This window comes from Thermobia domestica, chromosome 14 (genome assembly GCF_964235325.1).
Source record: "Thermobia domestica chromosome 14, izTheDome1.hap1.1, whole genome shotgun sequence".
Classification (NCBI taxonomy): domain Eukaryota; kingdom Metazoa; phylum Arthropoda; class Insecta; order Zygentoma; family Lepismatidae; genus Thermobia; species Thermobia domestica.
The window spans coordinates 150,564,230-150,585,260 of record NC_137467.1 but is presented as its reverse complement, the minus strand read 5'-3'; the positions used below and the strand labels follow the sequence as shown (position 1 = coordinate 150,585,260).

At 35.9% G+C, this 21,031-nt stretch overlaps 1 protein-coding gene across 4 annotated transcripts in view; it reads right to left on the bottom strand.

Annotated features, from left to right (window-relative positions):
- Clc (clathrin light chain) overlaps nt 1-21,031 on the bottom strand; it is a 54,502-nt gene that overhangs the window by 23,115 nt on the left and 10,356 nt on the right. For 2 of the 4 annotated variants that reach the window (XM_081739023.1, XM_081739024.1), the window contains exons 2-4: nt 18,849-18,996; nt 8,247-8,366; nt 3,780-3,827 (exon numbers count right to left, since the gene is read on the bottom strand). In XM_081739023.1, the coding sequence (XP_081595149.1) occupies nt 3,780-3,827; nt 8,247-8,366; nt 18,849-18,987 (307 nt within the window). In that variant the 5' untranslated portion in view covers nt 18,988-18,996. The remainder of the gene's footprint in view (nt 1-3,779; nt 3,828-8,246; nt 8,367-18,848; nt 18,997-21,031) is intronic. The other 2 variants (XM_081739025.1, XM_081739026.1) reach the window with 2 other exon arrangements.

Genomic DNA, 21,031 nt, shown 5'->3' with positions numbered 1-21,031 from the left:
AACACTTTAGTTTATGAGCGTTACAGAACGGATGGAGTTCTTAACTTGCGAGTCCACTGTATTTAGTATGTATTATCTTCTGTAATTAGTCCGATAAACAATGTATCTACTTCTCCTCCTCAATAGAAAAATTCACAATAGAAACGATTTCATTTTTTCTCCGAGGAGGATGTTACCAGGAAATATCCAATAATTTTTCTCTTTAAAATGGAACATTATTTACAGACTATCAAAAGTAATAAAATGTACGCAAAGAGTGTGTTAGAAAAAAAAAAAAAAACTTTGCAAAAACTGATGATACAAACAGAGTATAACATATATTGATTATTCTAAAATGTCTGAAAGAATATAAGATTAGTGAGATTAGTTTATGTATTTATATAGCTTTAATAACAGCTCTTTAAAAGTAACATAGACGACAATCTGTTTGTAATAAGTTGTTGGTAAGGCACGATTGTACACAGCTAAAATTTTATCGTAACAGAGTATTTCAGTATAAAAATATCTTGTTGCGTATAGTATTAAGCAACTGAACGCAATTTCTTTCTTACACTATTACTATCAAAGATTAAAAACGTACGAAGAACTGGATAAAAGGGTCTATCCTGGTGCAGACAATTTAATAGCACATGGTGGAAGGTACGGAAACTATAAAAAATGTGAGTAGACTTGACAGATAACCGTTACGGAAACAGTATGTTACACGATTCTTTAGTTGAGGATGTTAAAATTAGAAAATATATATTTGCTATTCATTAATTTTTATGATTATTATTATTGTTCTATACTTAGATTTCTGCGTTTAATAAAGTAATTCACGAGTTTCTCATTGTACATTTAGATGTGTGAGATACAGCCTGATGACCTTGAAATGTATTTACAGTCTGTGGCGAAGCTCACACTGACGTCCAGGAGGGTTACACTGTGCATTTGGTGGGATTGCAAGCGCACCGTGTATCACGAGCTGCTACCTCCGTGCAGAACAACAAACTTGGAACTGTACTGTCAACTACTAGTGCGAAAATGAAATGAAATCTTTGAGTTTTACGTCCCACGGTTATGCCGGTTAGGCTAAAGGAGACGGTGATTATGAGAGATGAGTGAATTGGTGGAATGAAGAAAGTGGGAGGAAACGGGAGAACCCCGAGAAAACCCACGAGCACGGTGTCTGTCCACCACAAAGTTCACTTGGCAGGGGCTGGGATCGAACCCGGGACCCCAAGCACCAGAGGTGAACGCTCTACCACTGAGCCACCGCGCCCCCAAAACTACTAGTGCGAGTGCCCCTACCAATTCAAAAAGGACCAGAACTGCTCAACAGAAACAGTGTCGTATACCACGCTGAAAATGCAACACTGTATACATTAACAACTCGTCAGAAATTGAGAAAACTTGGCTCCGAGATGGAGGTGCCCATTGTTACTCCCGCCAAGTGCGAGATTCGTTCTGTAATTCGCTTTTTGCACGTCAAAGGGACTCCACCCGTGGAGATTCGTCGTCAGTTGAGATACAGTTGCCGGCGAGGCAACGCTGCTTCACAACAACGCCGGACCTCACGTCTCCCGTCAAATCCAAAACCTTTTGACAAACTTCGGGTGGACTATAATGCCTCACCCACAGTACAGTCCAGACCTCGCGCCTAGCTATTATCACTGTTCCCGAAGTTAAAGGAACACTTGAGTTGCCAACGCTTCCGAAGTGACGATGAAGTCAAAGACGAGGTGAAAGCTTCCTTAACAAGTTGGCGGCGGAGTTCTACGGCATTGGGATACAGGAATTGGAGCACCGTCTACAAAAATGCGTAGAAAAAGATGGCGATTATGTCAAAAAATAGAGCAAAGTGTCTTCTTTCCAACGATGTACATTTCTATGAGAATAAACAATGTTGTCTACTTGTAAAATTGATGGGAACACTATTTTTGGAGCAGCCCTCGTATTTTTAAGTTTGTGTTTTACGATTTGTCCTTTAAGCTAAACCACACGATGAGAAATGAATGTTGAGGAGACCTAAGGGGGATTTGAACCTGAGACAGCCATGTCTCGTGGGAAAAAAATGCAAATAGTCACTGCATCTTCAAAAACCATCATGCAAAAGTTCAAAATTGTATAAGAAAGAAAAGTGAATGCACTGTTTTTACTGTTTGCTCGGTTGCAGGAAAAAAGTGCACTACTGTTACCATTTTAACAAAATTACCTATCTGTTTTTGAGAACAATTAGCGGAAAACGATGGGAGCAATCTGACCGCAAAACCACATGACGAGTTTTGTTTATGACGTAATTACCCCTCATATGAGCGATTTCGCATAACGGTCTTTGCAGGAATATGCCCTAAAACAAGAATCACATGACCTCTGTTTCCGTCTGAAGAAATACAAGTGATTCCAAAAATCACACATCAAGATGATGAACGATGCTGAATCTGTAGTACTCATATTCAGAGGCGGATCCACGACGGACTTCTGGGGGCGCGGAGGGCAGTTTTTCAGTTTTCTCTCACCGGGCTTTTGTAGTACTGGTTACTGTGCCTCTCGTCCTCCCTCTCCCTGGATCAGCCTATGCTCATATTATTACTTCCCCCTCCCATCACTGATTTTGATCCTACAACTATCTCTAATAAGCAGTTTTCGTGTTAAATGACTCTGTCCATATTTCTGGAATACTCTGTAATTTTTTCACCGACATTAAGATGGTTATTTCAAAATTCTCAATATAGCATAGGTTTGTGCTTGTTATGAAACATCCTGTAGATTATTTCACTTATGACAGCCAGAGTATGGTGAATCTTTTATACAAAGAAATTACATATCTTCAAATCAATTGACGTTTAAAACATACATGTTTCATTATTCGTTCCAATATGAATGATTAGTTTGCACAAAATGTTTATTAACATTAATAAATCGCCAATTAATATCAACAGTGACCGATTGATATCTTTAATACAGAAACCAGACTGGAACATAGATCCTTATATTAACGCTCAATACAAAACGGGAAGATGTTGACACAAAATTCATACTTTAATTGCTACAGCTTCATTTTGATTTCTAATAATAAAGCCCTGACAGCTTTGCAACTAGATTAGTTAATAGAGCATTGATTTCAGCCTTCTCAAATTTTTGAAATCTTTTAATGTTTCATAATTATTTCCCGTAGGCTACAGAAGATGAGTGAACAATGCAAGAATATAACTATAAATCCATTGCTGGCACAAAGTGAGTGAGAGACTAACTGTTGGTGTTATCTACGCATAGGATTAAACCACTGGTTCTTGGAATCAGAATCGGGTATTCTACAGTGAGCCACTCTGAATGTTTCTTAATTTCTAAGTACTTTCGTTGAACTTAAACGTAATATTTAAGTACTTAACCAACGATTTTGACTGCTTTCCGCCATTGCAAATATGATTTTTCCATCGTTCTAATGCTGATGATAAAACTCAGTAAGCATATGCTAAGCAGTTTCATCGAAGTTAATAAATTGTACCTGATTAAAACAATTATAAAAATTTACAAATTAACAGTTGATAACTTAGTAAAACATTTTAAACATCACGTTACCTATTTCAAAGTATTCACTTTCTCCGTAATTCCTTACTATAACTCCTTACCTGAGCCAACTTAAAGAAAATGATCAATTCACACACCGAAGTTATAAAGCAACCGTATGGCATGCTGTAGTTAAGAAGTAATTATATTAGATAGGTTTTAGTTCTACACGCCTACAAAGAGTATACTATGAGAAGCCTGCACACAAGCAGAAGCACCACTGAACTTACCGTTCTCATTTGTTGATTCCTCGGTCTTTTCCAGCAATCCAGGAACCTCTGAAGGAACAAGGCCAATCACAATAAGCATATAGTTGTACACAAGCATACAATTTAAATATGTTTCATCTACATAAGAAATGTCAAGCTTATTTAACCTTTAATTATTAATATTTTGATGAATTAATAACATTGAAAGCATATTGCATAAAGAAATTAATCCTTCCAGTCCTCGTTTATATACGCATATTCAAAGTGTAACAAGATGTAATTGCAATTACATCAATCTTTAAGAACTCTCATGGGACATTGTTAAAAGTAACATCAATTAACTCTAACTGAAACTAACAACTTTTCGACACTTGTATAACTTAATAGTGCATAATATAAAATGCATAAAAATTTACTTCGAAATAATATAGTTTATAGACTACTTGATTATACAGAGTGAATTTTATTCACGTTTTAAGTTACCAAAGGAACGAAATATATCATATTGCTTAGTTACAGGGTCTTCAAGACAGCCTCAAAGCAGAACCCTTTTCAACTTTGTGACGACTCACGAAAAATAAAATAAAATAAAAAATAAAAACTTTCTGCAAGCATTTTAGTACTGGCGTAATAAAATTATAACAAAATGTTCATCAAGCGCATAAAAGCAAAAAAAGTTTTTACAATTCTATATTTCTAAACTTTTATTACTTATAGGTTTTTTATTTATAGATAAATACACATGGAGCTTATAGGGTTGTATAATAACTGAATAAGTAATCAATCAAGAAATCTCAATACATATTTACTCAAAAAGAATTAGATTGCAAAGTCTCCTTGCATCCTTCTTATAACTTTGGGTGTCATCTGTTTAGACTAATTTGTCTCCAGAAACATGCTTGAAATGGTTGAAAATCCATTTCAAAGACTTCCTGTTACTCCTCTAACCAGTAAATGGTCCATTTATCTCAATGTGAGTCAACATATCAGTTGTGCCAATCTCCTCAAACGAAAAATCACTAGCTGCACGGCGGTTAGTCATAATATTGCTAATTAGAGACCCCCATCTTTTACAACTTGTCCTGACGTAGCTATCACAATTACGTTAAACCACGACGGCAGCGCTACCAAGCAATACGCAATGGCTCAGCAAGCACCGGAGAGCTGTCTGCTAGGGTCTCGACTCGGCTGCATGTACTGTAGCACTCGTATTGGCGACTGTACGTTTCGCTTACTCTCCCCTTTCGCGCTTCTCAAGTTTTATCGGTATATTATCATGACTATGAGACGTTGATGTGTTCTGAATCATGTTCTATTTACGAAAAAAAAAAAAAAAAAAAAACTTTCTGCAACCGTAATTTTCGTCTAGCAGTAAGCCAATCTTTCTGCAGCCTGCATTTTCTTTCTGCGACATTGTTGCATTGTCGCCTGTTGTTCCGCTTTGAGGCAATACAGGAATATCTTATGCTGGAATTCCAAATACTTTTTTTTTTTTTTTTCAGAGTCAAAATTTACATTTACTGAGTTCAAATTTTGAACATGGCACTTTTCGAATGAACAGACAGTAAGAACAATGACATTTCAGATAAAGCCAATTCGACGTTTGAATATGGTAATTAGTTCAAATTGGCGTACACATAGTGGCCGAGGAATAATGCAGTGCTAGAAAATTGATACTACTTTCTGCAAAAGGAGTTCTTACATTTTGAAACACCCTATATGAGGCTGGATACAAAATAGTATAGGGAACATACCATTGATACACACATACAGGAACTTAAATAAAGAAAGACAAATAAATACGGAGCTAAGCGATTCTCGTCAGTATAGGCTCTTTAAGACTTACATAGTTGCTGATAGATTGCTATACGACATATCTTAATATATCACAATGTGCTTATTTTTGCACCGTGGTCCTCTTCGTTTATGTTACATTTCAACTCGACGCGGGAGTCACAGTCGTAATCGTTTCTTCCCTCTTGCAGACTGGAACTTACATATTATTCTCCTTAAGTGCTTTTGTAGTTGTGTAAAGAAAATGACCCAAAATAATTCCCCGACTAAACTAGTTTCAAAGACTCATTACACTTTTAATATTTCCGTTCGATTATTATCCATCCAACTAATAATTCGGAGTATTCTGTGAAACCAGTTTAGTCCGGAAAATTATTTAGGGTAATTTTCTATACAAGGCAGTAAAAAGCATTGATAAGAATATAGAAGTTCCGGCCTGCAAGAAATAATAAAACGGTTGGCGAAAATGGTTCCCGCGTTTGTCGAAATATCAACATAAAAAAAAAAAAAAAAGTGCGAAGATAGGCAGATTGTTATATGTTCAAGGCTTGATTTGTGTATGTAGAGTATATCTTTGTAAGTATCCCGTATACAGGGTATCCAAAAAATAAATAAATAAAAATAGTGAACTCATTTGCTTCGTTTATATAAAATAGATGCAGATATGGGACGTCTATAAATGAGGTTGTGTGTTATTAGATATACGATCATCATTTGTAATAATTCTAGAAACCTAAAATTGCAAAGCCTTCTCCAAAATTCTTAGACAAGACCTTCTCCATTAGGAACGAGGCTACCTCGGATAATACGCAAGTGAAATGCATTTTGAGATTATTTTATAAGTAGATCTTTCTAAACAAGTAAATTAATTTTAAACACCTTTATTATCAATACATCGAGTGTTAAGTCTATAGTGAAATGATTTGAAAGAAAGAACAATTCTAAACAAAAACAGTTTTAAGAATCATGCAGTAAAATGAAATTGTTTATGAACAAAACTTCACTTCACAAACACTAAATTTAAATTTAATTACAGATACTATAAAACCTCTCAATTGTTCTTTGTTTCAGTTGTTTTCCTCGCTTCCATGCGACAATATGACTCCATCGCTTGAACAGGGATAACATCATGAAGAGTACACTCTTCTTGTAGTTCGAAAAATGCCAATTACGTGTTCGTCTTCCATGAGTGGATTTTTTTTTTTTTTTTTTTTTTGGCCGAGTACAGTTTTATACTAAAGCATAAAATTAATACTGTACGTTTCTATCCAATTATAGTATCACAGTACGAAATTCAATGAATTATAATATAAAATTTAGAAAATTATATATTAGTTTAAGTTCCTTTAAAAATAAGATTTAACACTTAACTATTACCTTCAAGTTGAAAATATTTATAGGTAATCACCACCTCGGATAATCCGTAGGATCCGATAACCGAGAGTGTACGTGTTTCAAAACAACACCGACGACGTTTGGAAGGTGATTCCTAACATCAAGATAAGACGAAAAGGATAGACCAATCTGGGTGCACGAAATGCTCCCTTTCGGAATTATAGGCTGCCGGAAACATGAAAAAGTGAACTTTAAAGGTCCATAGCTTTAAAACTATGGGACTTACCGTAGTCGGGTCAAGACTTCACTTAGGAACTACCATGTGCCCTATCCAAATATCCATGTTTAAGAATCCTAAGGTACTCACGTAACAATTTTTATAGAGGAAGTTTAGCTACAGGCATATAACTTGAAGTATGGTAGATCCCATAGGTTTGGAGCTATGGACCTTTAAAGTTCATTTTTTCATGTTCTCGGCAGCCTATAACTTTGAAAGGAAGCACTTGTGCACCTAGGTTGGTCTATACTTTTTGTCTTATCTTGGTGTCAGGAATCACCTCCCAAACCTTGTCGGTGTTTCGGTGTTTTGTAACACCCTATATATATATATATATATATATATATATATATATATATATATATGATCATTTCATATGGATTGAAACAGTTTTAAAGAATTAAATATAGGAATTTGAAGAGTTATTGTAACATAAAAAGACCAACAAAAATAACATTTTTCATAATGTTGGGAATGAGAAAAAGTGTTAAAAATTTATGATTTTTAAAGAAGAGAAACTCATTTCTTTAAAATTTTCTGCTTATTTATTATTATTATTATTTATAACCTATTCCCCTTGCGTTATAACTTTAATAATGATTTCAGAACACACAATTTAAATATTTGGAAACACGTTTCTTTACTTCACGAGTTATTTTTTTTTTTTTTTAAATACTGGGATAATGTTCGCTAACTCCAAATAAATCAAGTAATTTCAAAGATTCATGCTTTTCTTAAAGCACCTACATAAATTTACCAGCAAAATAAGTTAACATGCAATGAAAATATTAACCACTTCCTGTATTTTATTGCATTCATTCTGAAGTTAGTAACTTCCGTTACGAAAAACGATCAATATAGTTAGATGTCAGATGCTACTATATTCTGGACAACACTCTACAGACGACATATCAATATCTACCATGCTGTCTATGTCTTTAGTGAAAGACAGTTTTGAGTCAATATACAAACAAGTAACAAAAACATCAAGACACTGAGTTTTGAGGTGACATTATCAAGAGACGCTGACAATAATTTTGAGGTGTTAATTAAAAAAAAAAAAAAGTAAAGTCGTTCCTTACCTGCTCCACTCTCGAAGCCATCCTGCTGTCCAAAATTATCAATCATCTCAAAGCTGCCCGCGTCTTGGGACGAAAGATTGCCCGCGCTCGCATTTTGAGTTCCTTGTGAGGCGAAGGGATCTAGCAGCAGAACAGAATCACAACATGCTAACATCAATCAACACCAATTTTTGCTTCTCACACCCGACTCCTTCCTTCTTTTCATTGTCTCAGTTTATACAAAAGTTTTACTTTTTAACAGAACTTTTTATACAGTATTTCATGCATACAGCACAGGAAAGTATTGAAATTAAATACATCAACAATAGGGCGAATAAAAGTTTCAAGAAATTATCTAGAATGCCAGCACAAAGGACGTTCAGGTCAAAACCAAAGTTTTCAGTTGAGTGTCTATCATTACATTAAAGTAAGGGTCAGATAACTTTCAAGGAAGTATTGTATATAGCACATCGGTCCTTATGACTGTTGTTTGACTATTTAGTACCTCTAAATTGCTGAGTTGCCTCTAAAAGTACCGAATTGCCTCACAATTGGTAAACTCAGAAAATTCTCTGGCTTCATCCAAAGGCCCAAGTAGTTGGATACGAGTTTAGCGTTCCTTTTAACACCGATACTATATGATGCTTAAGAAAACAAGAGCTTAAAAAAAAAAAAGTTTTTTTTTTTTTTTTTTTTTTTTTAAATAAAATGTTTCTTTCTACGACTTATTGTCTGGAAAATTTTGGTTTCCTTGAACACCTCGATTTTAATGAAGGAATGTGGGTCTGTTCTAGTTTCCCTTTTCTACTATAACACGAAAGGACATTACTGTATTCTGAAGAAAGAAAGAAAAAGTCAAGAATCAAAGAAAATTGGTCACTCGATTATCATCACATTGTGTCTTTAACGGCAGTTCACTTGACGAAAGAGAAGATTCCATGCGCCACAGTCTTTAGGTAATCTTTATGTCTTTACGTACGATTTTTCTATTTTGATACCGTTCTCCGTTCCTTCGACCTCTCCGTTCTCCACCTGCCACGTCCCTTATGATATAGTTCCTTCTCAGCCACTGTCGCAACAAGTTCCTCTTTTCAATTACATCTACAATTGTCCTTTCCTCTCCCACTACTTCGATCATTTTGTCATCTTTGTTTTTCGTTCGACTCAGCAGATGGCATTTAGTATCTTTCCCAAATCCATCGACGGCTCCGGAGTCGGTACTGTGATTTATAGTGAGGAGTCGTGAACGACCTCATTTATACGCATATTCACCATTGTTTACGTGCCTGCTCCCCACAAATGCATCTCTTCGCTTCCGCTCCGCCCCATGCTGCGTTTCTGTCTTGACTCGGTTAGATAACATTCGTGCTTTTTGATGGCCATTTAGCAAAAGTTGGATCGTGTTCTATACACTAGTTTTTGCGTTCACACTGTATTAATAGTAATCACAACAGCAAATAACGAACCGTAATCACTACTAAGTGAGCCGAGTCACTACCAAGTAATTTGGGGAAGAAACTAAATAATACCCGATTCAGCTAATTCTCTGCATCCTTCTACACACCGACATTTTGAAGCCCACTAGTCATTTTTAATCGCTTTTCCGTAATGTCCTTGTTTTTGTCACACGAAGCAATTTATGATTTGATAGAAAAACAAATGTTTTAGTAAAATATTCGGAATTCTGAAAGCGTAGAAATTTCGTTAACATTATCATGTACACATAGACTAACATTTCCGTTAGTAGCGTTTTAGAAACTAAAGACACATTTTATACAGATTACGCGACGAAGTATAGCTTTTCTACAGGACTAATAATTTGACTTTTTTAAAAAATCAAAAAACTGCTTAGATAAGTACCTCGTCTAATTGCATAGATGGTTTTCAATAGATGTGAAGTTCACAATATCATTCATAGCAATCTGATATCTGAAACTGTTTTGAAGATATGATGAAAACTGTTAAAAGTTTGCCACAGTGCTTGAAATTATGTAATTCCGAGAATTTATCGTAATTATACCTACCAAAAAGTATTGTTTTAATGTTATAGAAACAAGATAAATCAAAAGTATTGTTTTAGAAAGTTCCCACAGATACACCATTATAAGTAATATATCAAATTGCTGTAAACGGCATTATGATCTTCATGCCTATTGGAAACCATGCAAGTAATTCGATGTGATACTCAACATTTTTCGAATTAAAACCCTTTCAAAATGATAATAAAAAAGTAAAATTTTCAACTCCTTATAATTTTATATCAACTTGTTCGAATTACGCCATATGGTGACGCAGCATTCGACATTACAGATGGATATGCATTACTCCGGACTTGCGTTATTGCTGTTGTACAACCCTTCAAAATGTGGTTGTTTTGCGATGCTTGTGATACTATAACGTCCTTAGTTTTCAACATCACATGACAAACGTGATACTACAAGTGCGTTTGAGATATAGATTTGAAATATTAATCTGACGTAGTGCCATCTGACAACGCTGTTAACGTTATGATATCACAAAGTATGTAAATCTCTCCCTGCCAATACTTGCATAGTACAAAATTTTATCTTTTTTGTCTATTAGTTTGAGTAATAAGAACGTATCAAGGTAAATGATCCACCCTTTGTATATAATATATGCACACTAGTTAAAATACCCGTTCTTCGCACGGATTGAATAAGTTTATGAAAACAACAAATAACGTAGATTTTGGGCACGGTATTCTCACCCCTTCTCACCGCCTATGCCGATGAGTGCTGAACTTGGACTGAAATGCCATTTGGAGTGTCACTATTCATATTCAACCCGAAAATTATGAACTGGACACTACTATCTATCGTTCTCTATTATTCTTACATGTCACCCTTTCCACCCTCTACCCCTCACTACCTGAACTTGGACTTAAATGGCATCGAGTGTGTCAGTGTTCATCTCAGCGACCCCAAAAATTACGGAATGAATACCAATATATATATATATATATATATATATATTTCGATTACTTTTTATGTCACTCCTCCCTCCTTGCCTAAAATGTGAGAAAACTAAGTTAGGCCAGGGTCCAATCATGTATCAAAAGATTATTCACATCGATGAAGCAGTCTAGGAGATAGCCGTAAAACATATGTAAAGAATTCAAGGGCCCCAAAATTGATTTTAACTTTTTATTAAAGGCTTCATATAAAACGATAATCATACCTGTTGTTCTGTATGGTTGCGAAACATGGTCGCTTACTCTGAGAGAAGAACGTAGGATGAAAATATTTGAGAACAAGTTCCTAAGACGAATATTCGGGCCCAAGAGGAACGAAAATAGGGAATGGCATAAACTTCATAACGAGGAACTACATAATTTATAAGGTCTACCAAACATTCTTAGGTTCAGCAAGTCTAGGAGATTTAGGTGGGCAGGTCATGTAGCCAGAATGGAAGAAAGTAGAACGCTTTCAAAGTTTTAACTGGAAATCTAATCGGAAAACGTCCATCAGGAAGAGTAAGGCGCAGATGGGAGGACAATATTACGATGGATCTCGCAGAAATAGGAATACAAAGTAGAAACTGGATCCAGTTGGCTAAGGACAGAAATCGATGGAGAGTTTTTGTGAACGCGGCACTGAACCTCCGGGTTCCGTACGCCATAGAGTTAGTTAGTATTAAAGGCTTCGTGGTAAAAATGAGTTGTGTCTTGTAAAATCCAGACTTAAGTCTTTTGTACGACATGAAATTAACTTTTAAATTATAAAATTTCGCAACACAATTATTGGGAATCGCTGCTGTAAATGTTACATAACGGCACTTTCAGATGCCAGACAGTTATTATAATAACGGAATAGCATGGACAAATAAAGTAAAAGAGGCAGGAAAGCGTCCTGATTCCTATAGGGCACAAACAATCCAAAGCCCGTCCTGCTATGAGTTAACATCCAGAAAATGTAAGCTCTCGTCATTGAGAAGAACCCAGTTATAGAGGTATTACCAATCGTGTTGGAACATTCTCCAAGACAAGAGATTCTGCATCGTTGCGATCATTGAGACGTAGACACACATATGCTTATATTGTTAGTATTAAGGCGCCGATAACTAAGTAAAAAAAATGGTGCAATTAGCTGAAAACTGTATTGAAAAATAAGTGCTGTTTTACTGGTTCTAATCTGTTATTTGTTTAAAAACTAAGTTTTGCTCTTGACCTGAACGACAATTGTATTTCACTTTACTACCAGAGAGAAAAATAAAAATACATAAAATAAATACACATATACTGGTGAAACAAGAAACACATACACTGAAATTTTACACAACACCAAGTACAGAACAATGTCAGTACGAGCTCGGTATCACCGGAAAGATTTAACGATTTTATCTTTTGTAAGATTTCAGCCATGAAATAAAAAACGACCATGCAAACTTCATACTGTTACACACTAAATAATAGCTGTAGATAAAAGATAGAATTAAGCAGCAATAGTCTCTGGTGCAGACATTGACTTCATTACTCAACGCAAACACTAAAACTTACCCTACAGACACGTTTACTGGATAGGTAACTACTTAGGAGAAGGAGATTTACCATTCTTAACTACAATATGAGCGCAAACTGTAAAGCAGTCCATGAAATAATACAATTCTAAGGGTAACTCTTAACAACAGAATAAAGTCATTTATGGATCTACGCCAATGCATGATTATATACAGCAATTTGATTCAACCTTTTTTTATATGTCGATATACAAGATGTCTTTAAAAGCTTCATCTGATTTCAGAGTGTTATAGCTTAGAAACATCTAACTGTATTTGAATGAAATGTCTACAGCTCGAAATAGGAAGTGTTTAAGTTTGTATGCATATACCTATATCAGCCGATTTTACAGTGCTTGATTGAGTTACATTGACGAACTCGTATATTCGAGAGAGAGAGAGAGAGAGAGAGAGAGAGAGAGAGAGAGAGAGAGAGAGAGAGAGAGAGAGAGAGAGAGAGAGAGAGAGAGAGAGAGAGAGGGGGAGTCAAAAGTCCCTTACGACCCCTTATAAAATGAAAGTGCGTGTAGATAGCCGGAGTTGATAATTGTAGGGACAGGTTAGGTCGAGGGGGAAACCTTTATGGTGCATGTCAGGTGAACGGCCGCCATCCTGCTGTCTGCCATCTTGAATCTTGCTCAAAAATTTTAAATGGCTCAGGTGATAAATGAAGCAGGGCTAGAATGTTAAGAGAAACTCAATGGTATAATCAGATTTAATGTAACTGTAATAACTATGTAGTTACAGTCACATGAAACTCAGACTGAGACACCTTACAAAATGTGTTCAATGTGCTGGCCGCTTAAAGCTCAAGCTGTATGAACGCGGAACAATGTCTGAGGTGTGATTTGTGCACATGTATCCTGTACCCGTTGCTCCAAATGATCCAAATTCCTAATTTTTTAGCCATATATCATTTCATTTAGATGACTCCACAGGTAGAAGTTCAATGATGATATATCAGGTAATCTGGCAGGCCATTCCACTGGCCCACGTCGATCAATCCCTCCACCACAAAATTGTTCATTCAGATACTGACGAACCTGCAATCCATAATGAAGCAGCACCCCATCATGTTAGTAAAATAAGGGAAAACTGCTATCCACAGCCGTCTTGAATGAGTTGTTCTAACATGTCTAAGTAACGTTCTGCGGTTAAAGTGCCAGGGATAACAAATGAGCCAATGTTACGTGTTCTGCCAAATCCATGTCCAAACTATAATTTTCCCTGCTCTACCATTTTACACGGGCCTGTCCACCTGGGGTTATCTGGAGACAGTAGCGTAGCTTTTGTTCGTTAACCTCCCCTTTAGCATAAAAATTTGCTTCATAGGTTGTGAAATTTGCATTGCAAAGTTGGGGTTCTGCTACACTGCCCACTGGCAAAAATGTACTCTCCGATCTGTATTGTTTGGACAGATTAGGATTCTGTTTCTGAGCATTATATTAACCCACTAATATCTTCAGCACTGTAGTACAGCAAGGATGAAACGCACAACTTCTCCGATACGAACATATGGGAAACCGATTTTGTTGTTCAGGTCTTGGGATCAACAGAACTGATCACATTCACCAACGAATTTGATCCCTAACACTTCACCCTTTATATCCTGGTCAAAACTGACGGTGATCTCTGAAGTAAACGGTATCCCGTAAACAATGCACCTCTTTGAAATGCCAGCCATTTCTGATCTAGTAAGCTGGAAGCACTGAACGTTACATAATCTTCCTCTGTTGTCTTTGTAGTTAGAAGTCACGAAGCGACGAATAGCACATTAATGTTGTGTTTTTTGTATGGATAGGAATGAAGCACTCATGACGGAACAGCGTGTTGTCACAGTCAAAACTTATTACAAATGCGGTGAATTCCTGTCCATACTGTGCAACGTTCAGTGCTGCCAACTTACTCGAACAGAAATGGCGGATATTTCAAAAGTTGAGTTCTTTATGAAACACTTTTAGTTCTTGAGATATTTTCTGTCCCACACGGACACCGTGCACACGCACACACACAATAAATATATAAGGAAGTTTTACGTAAATCAAACTCTACAAAACTTTTCCCAAATATAAAAATGAAATGAAAATGAAATCTATAAGTTTTACGTCCCACGGTTATGCCGGTTAGGCTAAAGGAGACGGTGATAATGAGAGATGAGTGAAATGGTGGAATGAATAAAGTGGGAGGAAACGGGAGAACCCCGAGAAAACCCACGCACACGGTGTTTGTCCGCCACAAAGTTCACTTGGCGGGGGCTGGGATCGAACCCGGGACCCCAAGCACCAGAGGTGAACGCTCTACCACTGAGCCACCGTGGCCCCATTTTTTTTTTTTTTTTTTTTTTTTTTGCCAAATATAGCAGCTCCCACATAATAGCGAAGTTGACAATCCAACTTCGGGTTGAAATATCAAGAAGTCTTTAAGTTCGACATAGGAGAAAACAAATCGGTTCTTAGTATAAATTAAATTACGTTCGAATTCGACAAGTGAAATGTTACTCTCTGAGATTTGACTAAAATTTTTCTGAAATAAGTTTGATATTTTCAAAATTTCTTCTGATGTCGGCAACGAAGATAAATCAACATCAACTCCATTCTTACTGAACTCTGAATTTTCAAACATTTAATTATTATCAAATTCACGAGTATTAAATATCGATACTCAAATTACAGACTCCAACAAGAATGCATTTTCATTATTAGTTCTGTAGATGTCATTTCTAAATTTATTCTATACACAGTTAGTTCTACCTAAGAAGAAAACCCACCTTTGTATGTTTTTATACTACAATGCATAAAGAGTATCTCCGATTCAGGAAATGACAAAGTATTTCATACTCCAAATGACTATATAGTTTTAAAAAGTGCACTTCAAAAATCGATAACGTCCTCACTGATTACACTCACATGAAGTTTGTACTATTATAACGAAAACATCGTAGCCACGGTACCGCCTGGTCCTGGTCTATTAAACGAAATAATCGACTATTTCTTAAGTCATTTTCTTACTCATTTTTCTTTACAAATGAAGCAATTACAAAAGGCATTTAATAATAAAGACTCTACAAAAAGACACGGAAAAAGTAATTCTAACAAACAAATTACAGCCGACATTAAGTACTACAACTAATACACGTGTTAGCTATCTTCATACGCTGTGTCCGAAGAAAGGTACCGCTAATGGTTTACGCAAGTATGTTACTTATAACTCTCAAAACGGTAACAATAACTAGTTTTCCTACTTCGATAGTCAGGTAGTTGCAGTTTAATGGGTAATGTTTCTTCATGATCAAAAATACAAAGTAACTTCATATTTATTATGCATTTTTTTTTCACAGATTTGCTGTGAGATTTTTGACTACACAGTTAAAATACCGAAAACTAAAAAGACTGAAAAACGCTGCTATAGATGATACTACATTAAACTTCAAAGACTGAAGAATGTTTACGTTTAGGCCGGAGAGGCTGAACTTGCCTACCATGCCGTGTGTCGTTTCCCCAATCAACCAGACAGATACATTTTCGACAGCGGTATTCAATGTTATAAGTACTGAAAAATTTGTTGCTACATTTTTTTTTAAAAATAAATAAATAAATATGTGTATAATTAATTATTGATGCTACAGGATTCTGGGTACATATTCATAAGAAAATTAACCTACTTTTGTACCTCCAGGTGTTACGAATTCATTCAATTTGCTTGAAGATCTTGGTCACTAACTGTTTTGTATTGCGTTGCTGGAAACTCATATCTCATTATTTTTAGGTGAGTAGTGTGCTATAAAATACAAGTTTAACACAGAGCGTTCCATAAAACACTTGTTCACATTACGAGCTAATACCTAGTACCTCATTCTTTCAAGTTAGCTAATATTAAAAATTCTAGTGACAATTAGTAGGTACTAATTAGTAATGAAATTGAATCAATGGAATACTTTGCGTTCAACTTGTATTTTATACGAAAACACACTACGCAGATAAGACGATGTGAGGCAAGTTTCCAACGATGCAGAAAAAAAAAAAAAGTTGGTCACCAAGATTTCCGAGCAGATTGAAATTATACAATAAATATATAAACCTCCAGGTACAAAGATAGGTTTACGTTTCTTATATATATACACACAGAGGGTTGATTAATTCGTGTTTCAATTTCATTTGTTTACTGTGCAAAAGTGGTATGAGGTAAAGCCGTGCAATTTGGTGTAACTTTAGACGAAGGACATAAGTTTTGTTTCGCCATAGAAGCATGTCACTTGTACTAAAGATTGAAGAGATATAGGGTCAAAGGTCAAATTTCGATTTTTTCCTTATGGGATTGCAATGGTAAATTTTGAAAGAGCGTGAAAAAACGTAAATCGAAGTGGTAAAAAAGAAAAAGCTGTATGGTATGATTCTATGTCGCAAGACGACCAAATATGCGTCAATCAAGTGTCAAGGTCAGAGGTCACGGTCAGATCAAGATCACAGGTCATCTTGAGAACCCATTTGAATACACTGAAAACAACGCAATGTCCGTACCTGATCATGTCAAATGGGTTCTCAAGTTGACCTGTGACCTTGATCTGAGAATGACCTCTGACCATGACACTTGATTGACGCATATTTGGTCGGCTTGCGACATAGAATCATACCATACAGCTTTTTCTTTGTTACCACTTCGATTTACGTTTTTTCAGGCTCTTTCAAAATTTACCATTGCAATCCCATAAGGAAAAAAAAAATAATCGAAATTTGACCTTTGACCTTATATCTCTTCAATCTTTAGTACAAGTGACATGATTCTATAGCGAAACAAAACTTATGTCCTTAGTCTAAAGTTACACCAAATTGCACGGCTTTACCTCATACCACTTTTGCACAGTAAACAAATGAAATTGACACATGAATTAATCAACCCTCTGTATATATATATATAAGCAAATAGTCACTGGGTTGCACAACGGACATCAATTGTAAATCAAACCACATGAACTAACTAGTAGAGAATTGTTCTCAGGAGTGAAAATGTCTGGAAGGACCGGAACGCGTAGTAGTGAATAGTAAGCCGAAAAGTCGGGTGCAATCCTCAGCCTAGTTGGACATTCTCACATACTGAAAGACAACTGTAAATACTTATTTCCTGCGTTCAGTGTACGCCACGGTCACCCATAAAATAAAATGTCAGAAAGAGCGGCTGAAAAAATTTTTTCATTTCGGTCATTCAATTACGATTTTTTCAAATTTGAAAGTCCCGTTGTACAGCCTATGGTACACGGTCATGGACACGTCAACTCTGACGCATTCTTTTCACTAAAACTATTTAAGTTTTTAAATTTCTGATACTACAAAATAACCTCAAGAAACAAAGATATGTAATCAAGGCTTGAAAAATCCACTCGCCTGTTCGGCAGTGGCGAGTTCTTTTTTACATTTGGCCAGTATAAACACTGTGACTGCAAAATGGTCTGGCTGACTCGTACTTGCAATGAAGATTTTTCAAGCCCTATCTATAACATAAATTTTACAATAAATATCAACAATCGATCGTGATGACTAACCACAAGTACCGTCAATTTTAAAGGTAAGTTGCTGTATTGCTATGTTTCCCAACGACAAAATGATTAAGTTGAGAAATCTCACAGGAAACTTATTTACGGAACCAATGAAATCTACGCGTGATCCTCTGTACGCATACCAGACAATATATTTGTTATAACACAAACTGACAAAGGAGACCCCATATAAAGCGAGATAACTTTTATCTTTCTTTAAATCTTTCTTAAGAAAAAAAAAGTTACCAGATAAATCGCACATCCATTTCATATACGTTGGTCAATTCTTTTGAAACTATTTTTTAACATATTTTTGATACAGATAATTTGCTATAGATTATTGGCAACTGAATTTCACTCGGGTAATTCAATATGGACATTTTAAAACAAGACTCAAGAGATAGGAGATGACTGCTACTGATTAAAGTACAATATACAAGTTAGTGGTTTCCACCGAGACACATGAAATTAACTAACTGCCTGTAACCAAGAAAATTGTATATTATCAGAATATATATTCATAAATCTGTTAAAAAATATCAGAAGTTTTATTATTATAGTCGTAACTTAGTAAATACCTCCTCCAGCCACAGGAGCTGCTGTTCCAATCGTGTTCAAATCGTCTTCAAGTCCAGCAAGTTGGTCCTGTTCGCGAGCTAAGAACTCAGCTGCGGGATCCACCTCGGGCTGGTCGAAGTTGTCGCCGAAACCGTCCATTTCTTCAAACTAAAATAAATAAATAAATAAAATGAAAATAACTTACTAATTAAGTAGAGATTAAGGGTGTTGGTGTACTTGTGCCACGCTTTGCTTTTTTTAGCCGATTAGTATAACCAGGAATGAGCAAAACAGATTTTTATAGAAACCGGAAATTGGTTTGTGGAAAATCATACACTTCGGTTTTCTTTAAAAGCGGTTTTTGATAAACTTCAAACTATGTTAAAATCAAAACCAATTTTCGTTTTTCAAAAAACAGAAAACCGCTTTTTTGTGTCTACCACTACCTTATCCGCTGAAGCATTCTTCTTTCTTTGAAATGGGCTGGAAGTTCTGATTTTACTGATAATTTCCTAAAATATAGTTAAACGCCCCGTTTTTAAAAGCAAATGTCACGTGTATACCACGTGAAGAAGTCTGGTTCCTCACAGTATACGCAACATGAAAACTAAAGTTTGAAGTTTTCGCCCACAATATGCTTTCCACTTAAGAACTTTAGAAAGTTAAATAAATATTGGGAATATGAAAATATTTACTTTAGATTTGTAGAGCAGAAAGCCAACTCGTTTTATTTTAGCGTTGTATTCCACGGAGAGATTACGAGCCATGTATCCTCAGGATTATACCAACCCCCTAATTTCAACTACTGCGGGTGGCTTATCAAGCAAAGATAATATTCATAATTACTATTGCTTTCAAAAAATACGTAATTAATTATATCCCAAGTATTTAACAAATACACTAATGGTATTATACATTATTATCTTACTCAACTATCTAACAATACTTCTGTCATCCATCAAACCTTGTCTGCACACGTTCAACCTTTTGTATGCACATGATATTTCTATTTCCAACTCTCATAACCGTATCTGTTCTTTTTGAAAGCATTTCGTGTCAACAACTGCCAACACTCTGCTCCTTTTGGTAATCCTGGACTATGTTCCCTGAGATTAAGTATACTTTCCATCTTTCTCGTGGGTTTGTTTTCCGACTGAATCTTTTCAGTCCCTCGTTACTGGCTATTGCTGACTTTATCTCATTTGGAGAATATCTTATAGACAGATGGGAATATTTCCTCCAACGATTAGGTACCCAAGGTTGACTAAATTGATTTGCGCTCGCTGTCCCTGTTTCGTCTGAAATTACAAGGCATATTTGTAGGTGTCCATTTTCAAAGCGCTTTGTGCCCACTTCGTGCCAACTACCATTTACTTCCATCGGAAAACATGCAAAATCGAGTTTTGATTATCCGTTCTTGGGATCACCTCCTTAACGAACTCGACTCCAATCTTTGGCCCTCAACATCCTGGTCAAAATGGAGTCAAGTAGTTACGGATATTCTGCATCTCTCAAACAAATACAGTAAATATATAAAAGATATCTCATACACCAAACTCCTTAATAAATATGCATTATAAATAAACTTATTGCGGTAATGATTAAATTGTACAGTGAAACCTCTCTAAAGCGGACAGCCGTGGGGAATCAAAAATCGTCCACTTTACACTTATCAGTACATCCTTCGTTTTCAGTATGACGCTTTAATTTGTCTGGTAATTGCAGTCCCGAAGTGTCCTTTTTGAGGCAATATACATACCTGAGGGCAAAAAATAATATGAGGTCTCTAACCTGTCTTCTGGTTGGTTAGAGACTCCAACGGGACAGTAGCATAACGTGTCATTCCTAACGGCGGGCAACTACCAATCACTTTTGTGTCTAAAACAGCTTGGGTGGGAGTGGGATGCAAGCAAAGGACATAAGAGTGTTGTTAAACACAGACGCACAGTGGTCCGAATAGCGGAAAAGGGGGACAAAAGTCCTTTTATGAAATTGAAGTTACAGATGCAAAAGAGGTGTAACAGTCATCATCGAGAGTTAGTTCATGAGAATAACATGATATTGACTGAATTATCTCTTAGTACTGGTAATTATAGACGTCCCAAAATGGCAGAAGCTTCGTTGCAGGAAATTAGCAAATTTGTGACTTGAATTTGGGAAATTGTTTTCCGAGCAGCTATGAGAATGAGGGGCCATATTGTAA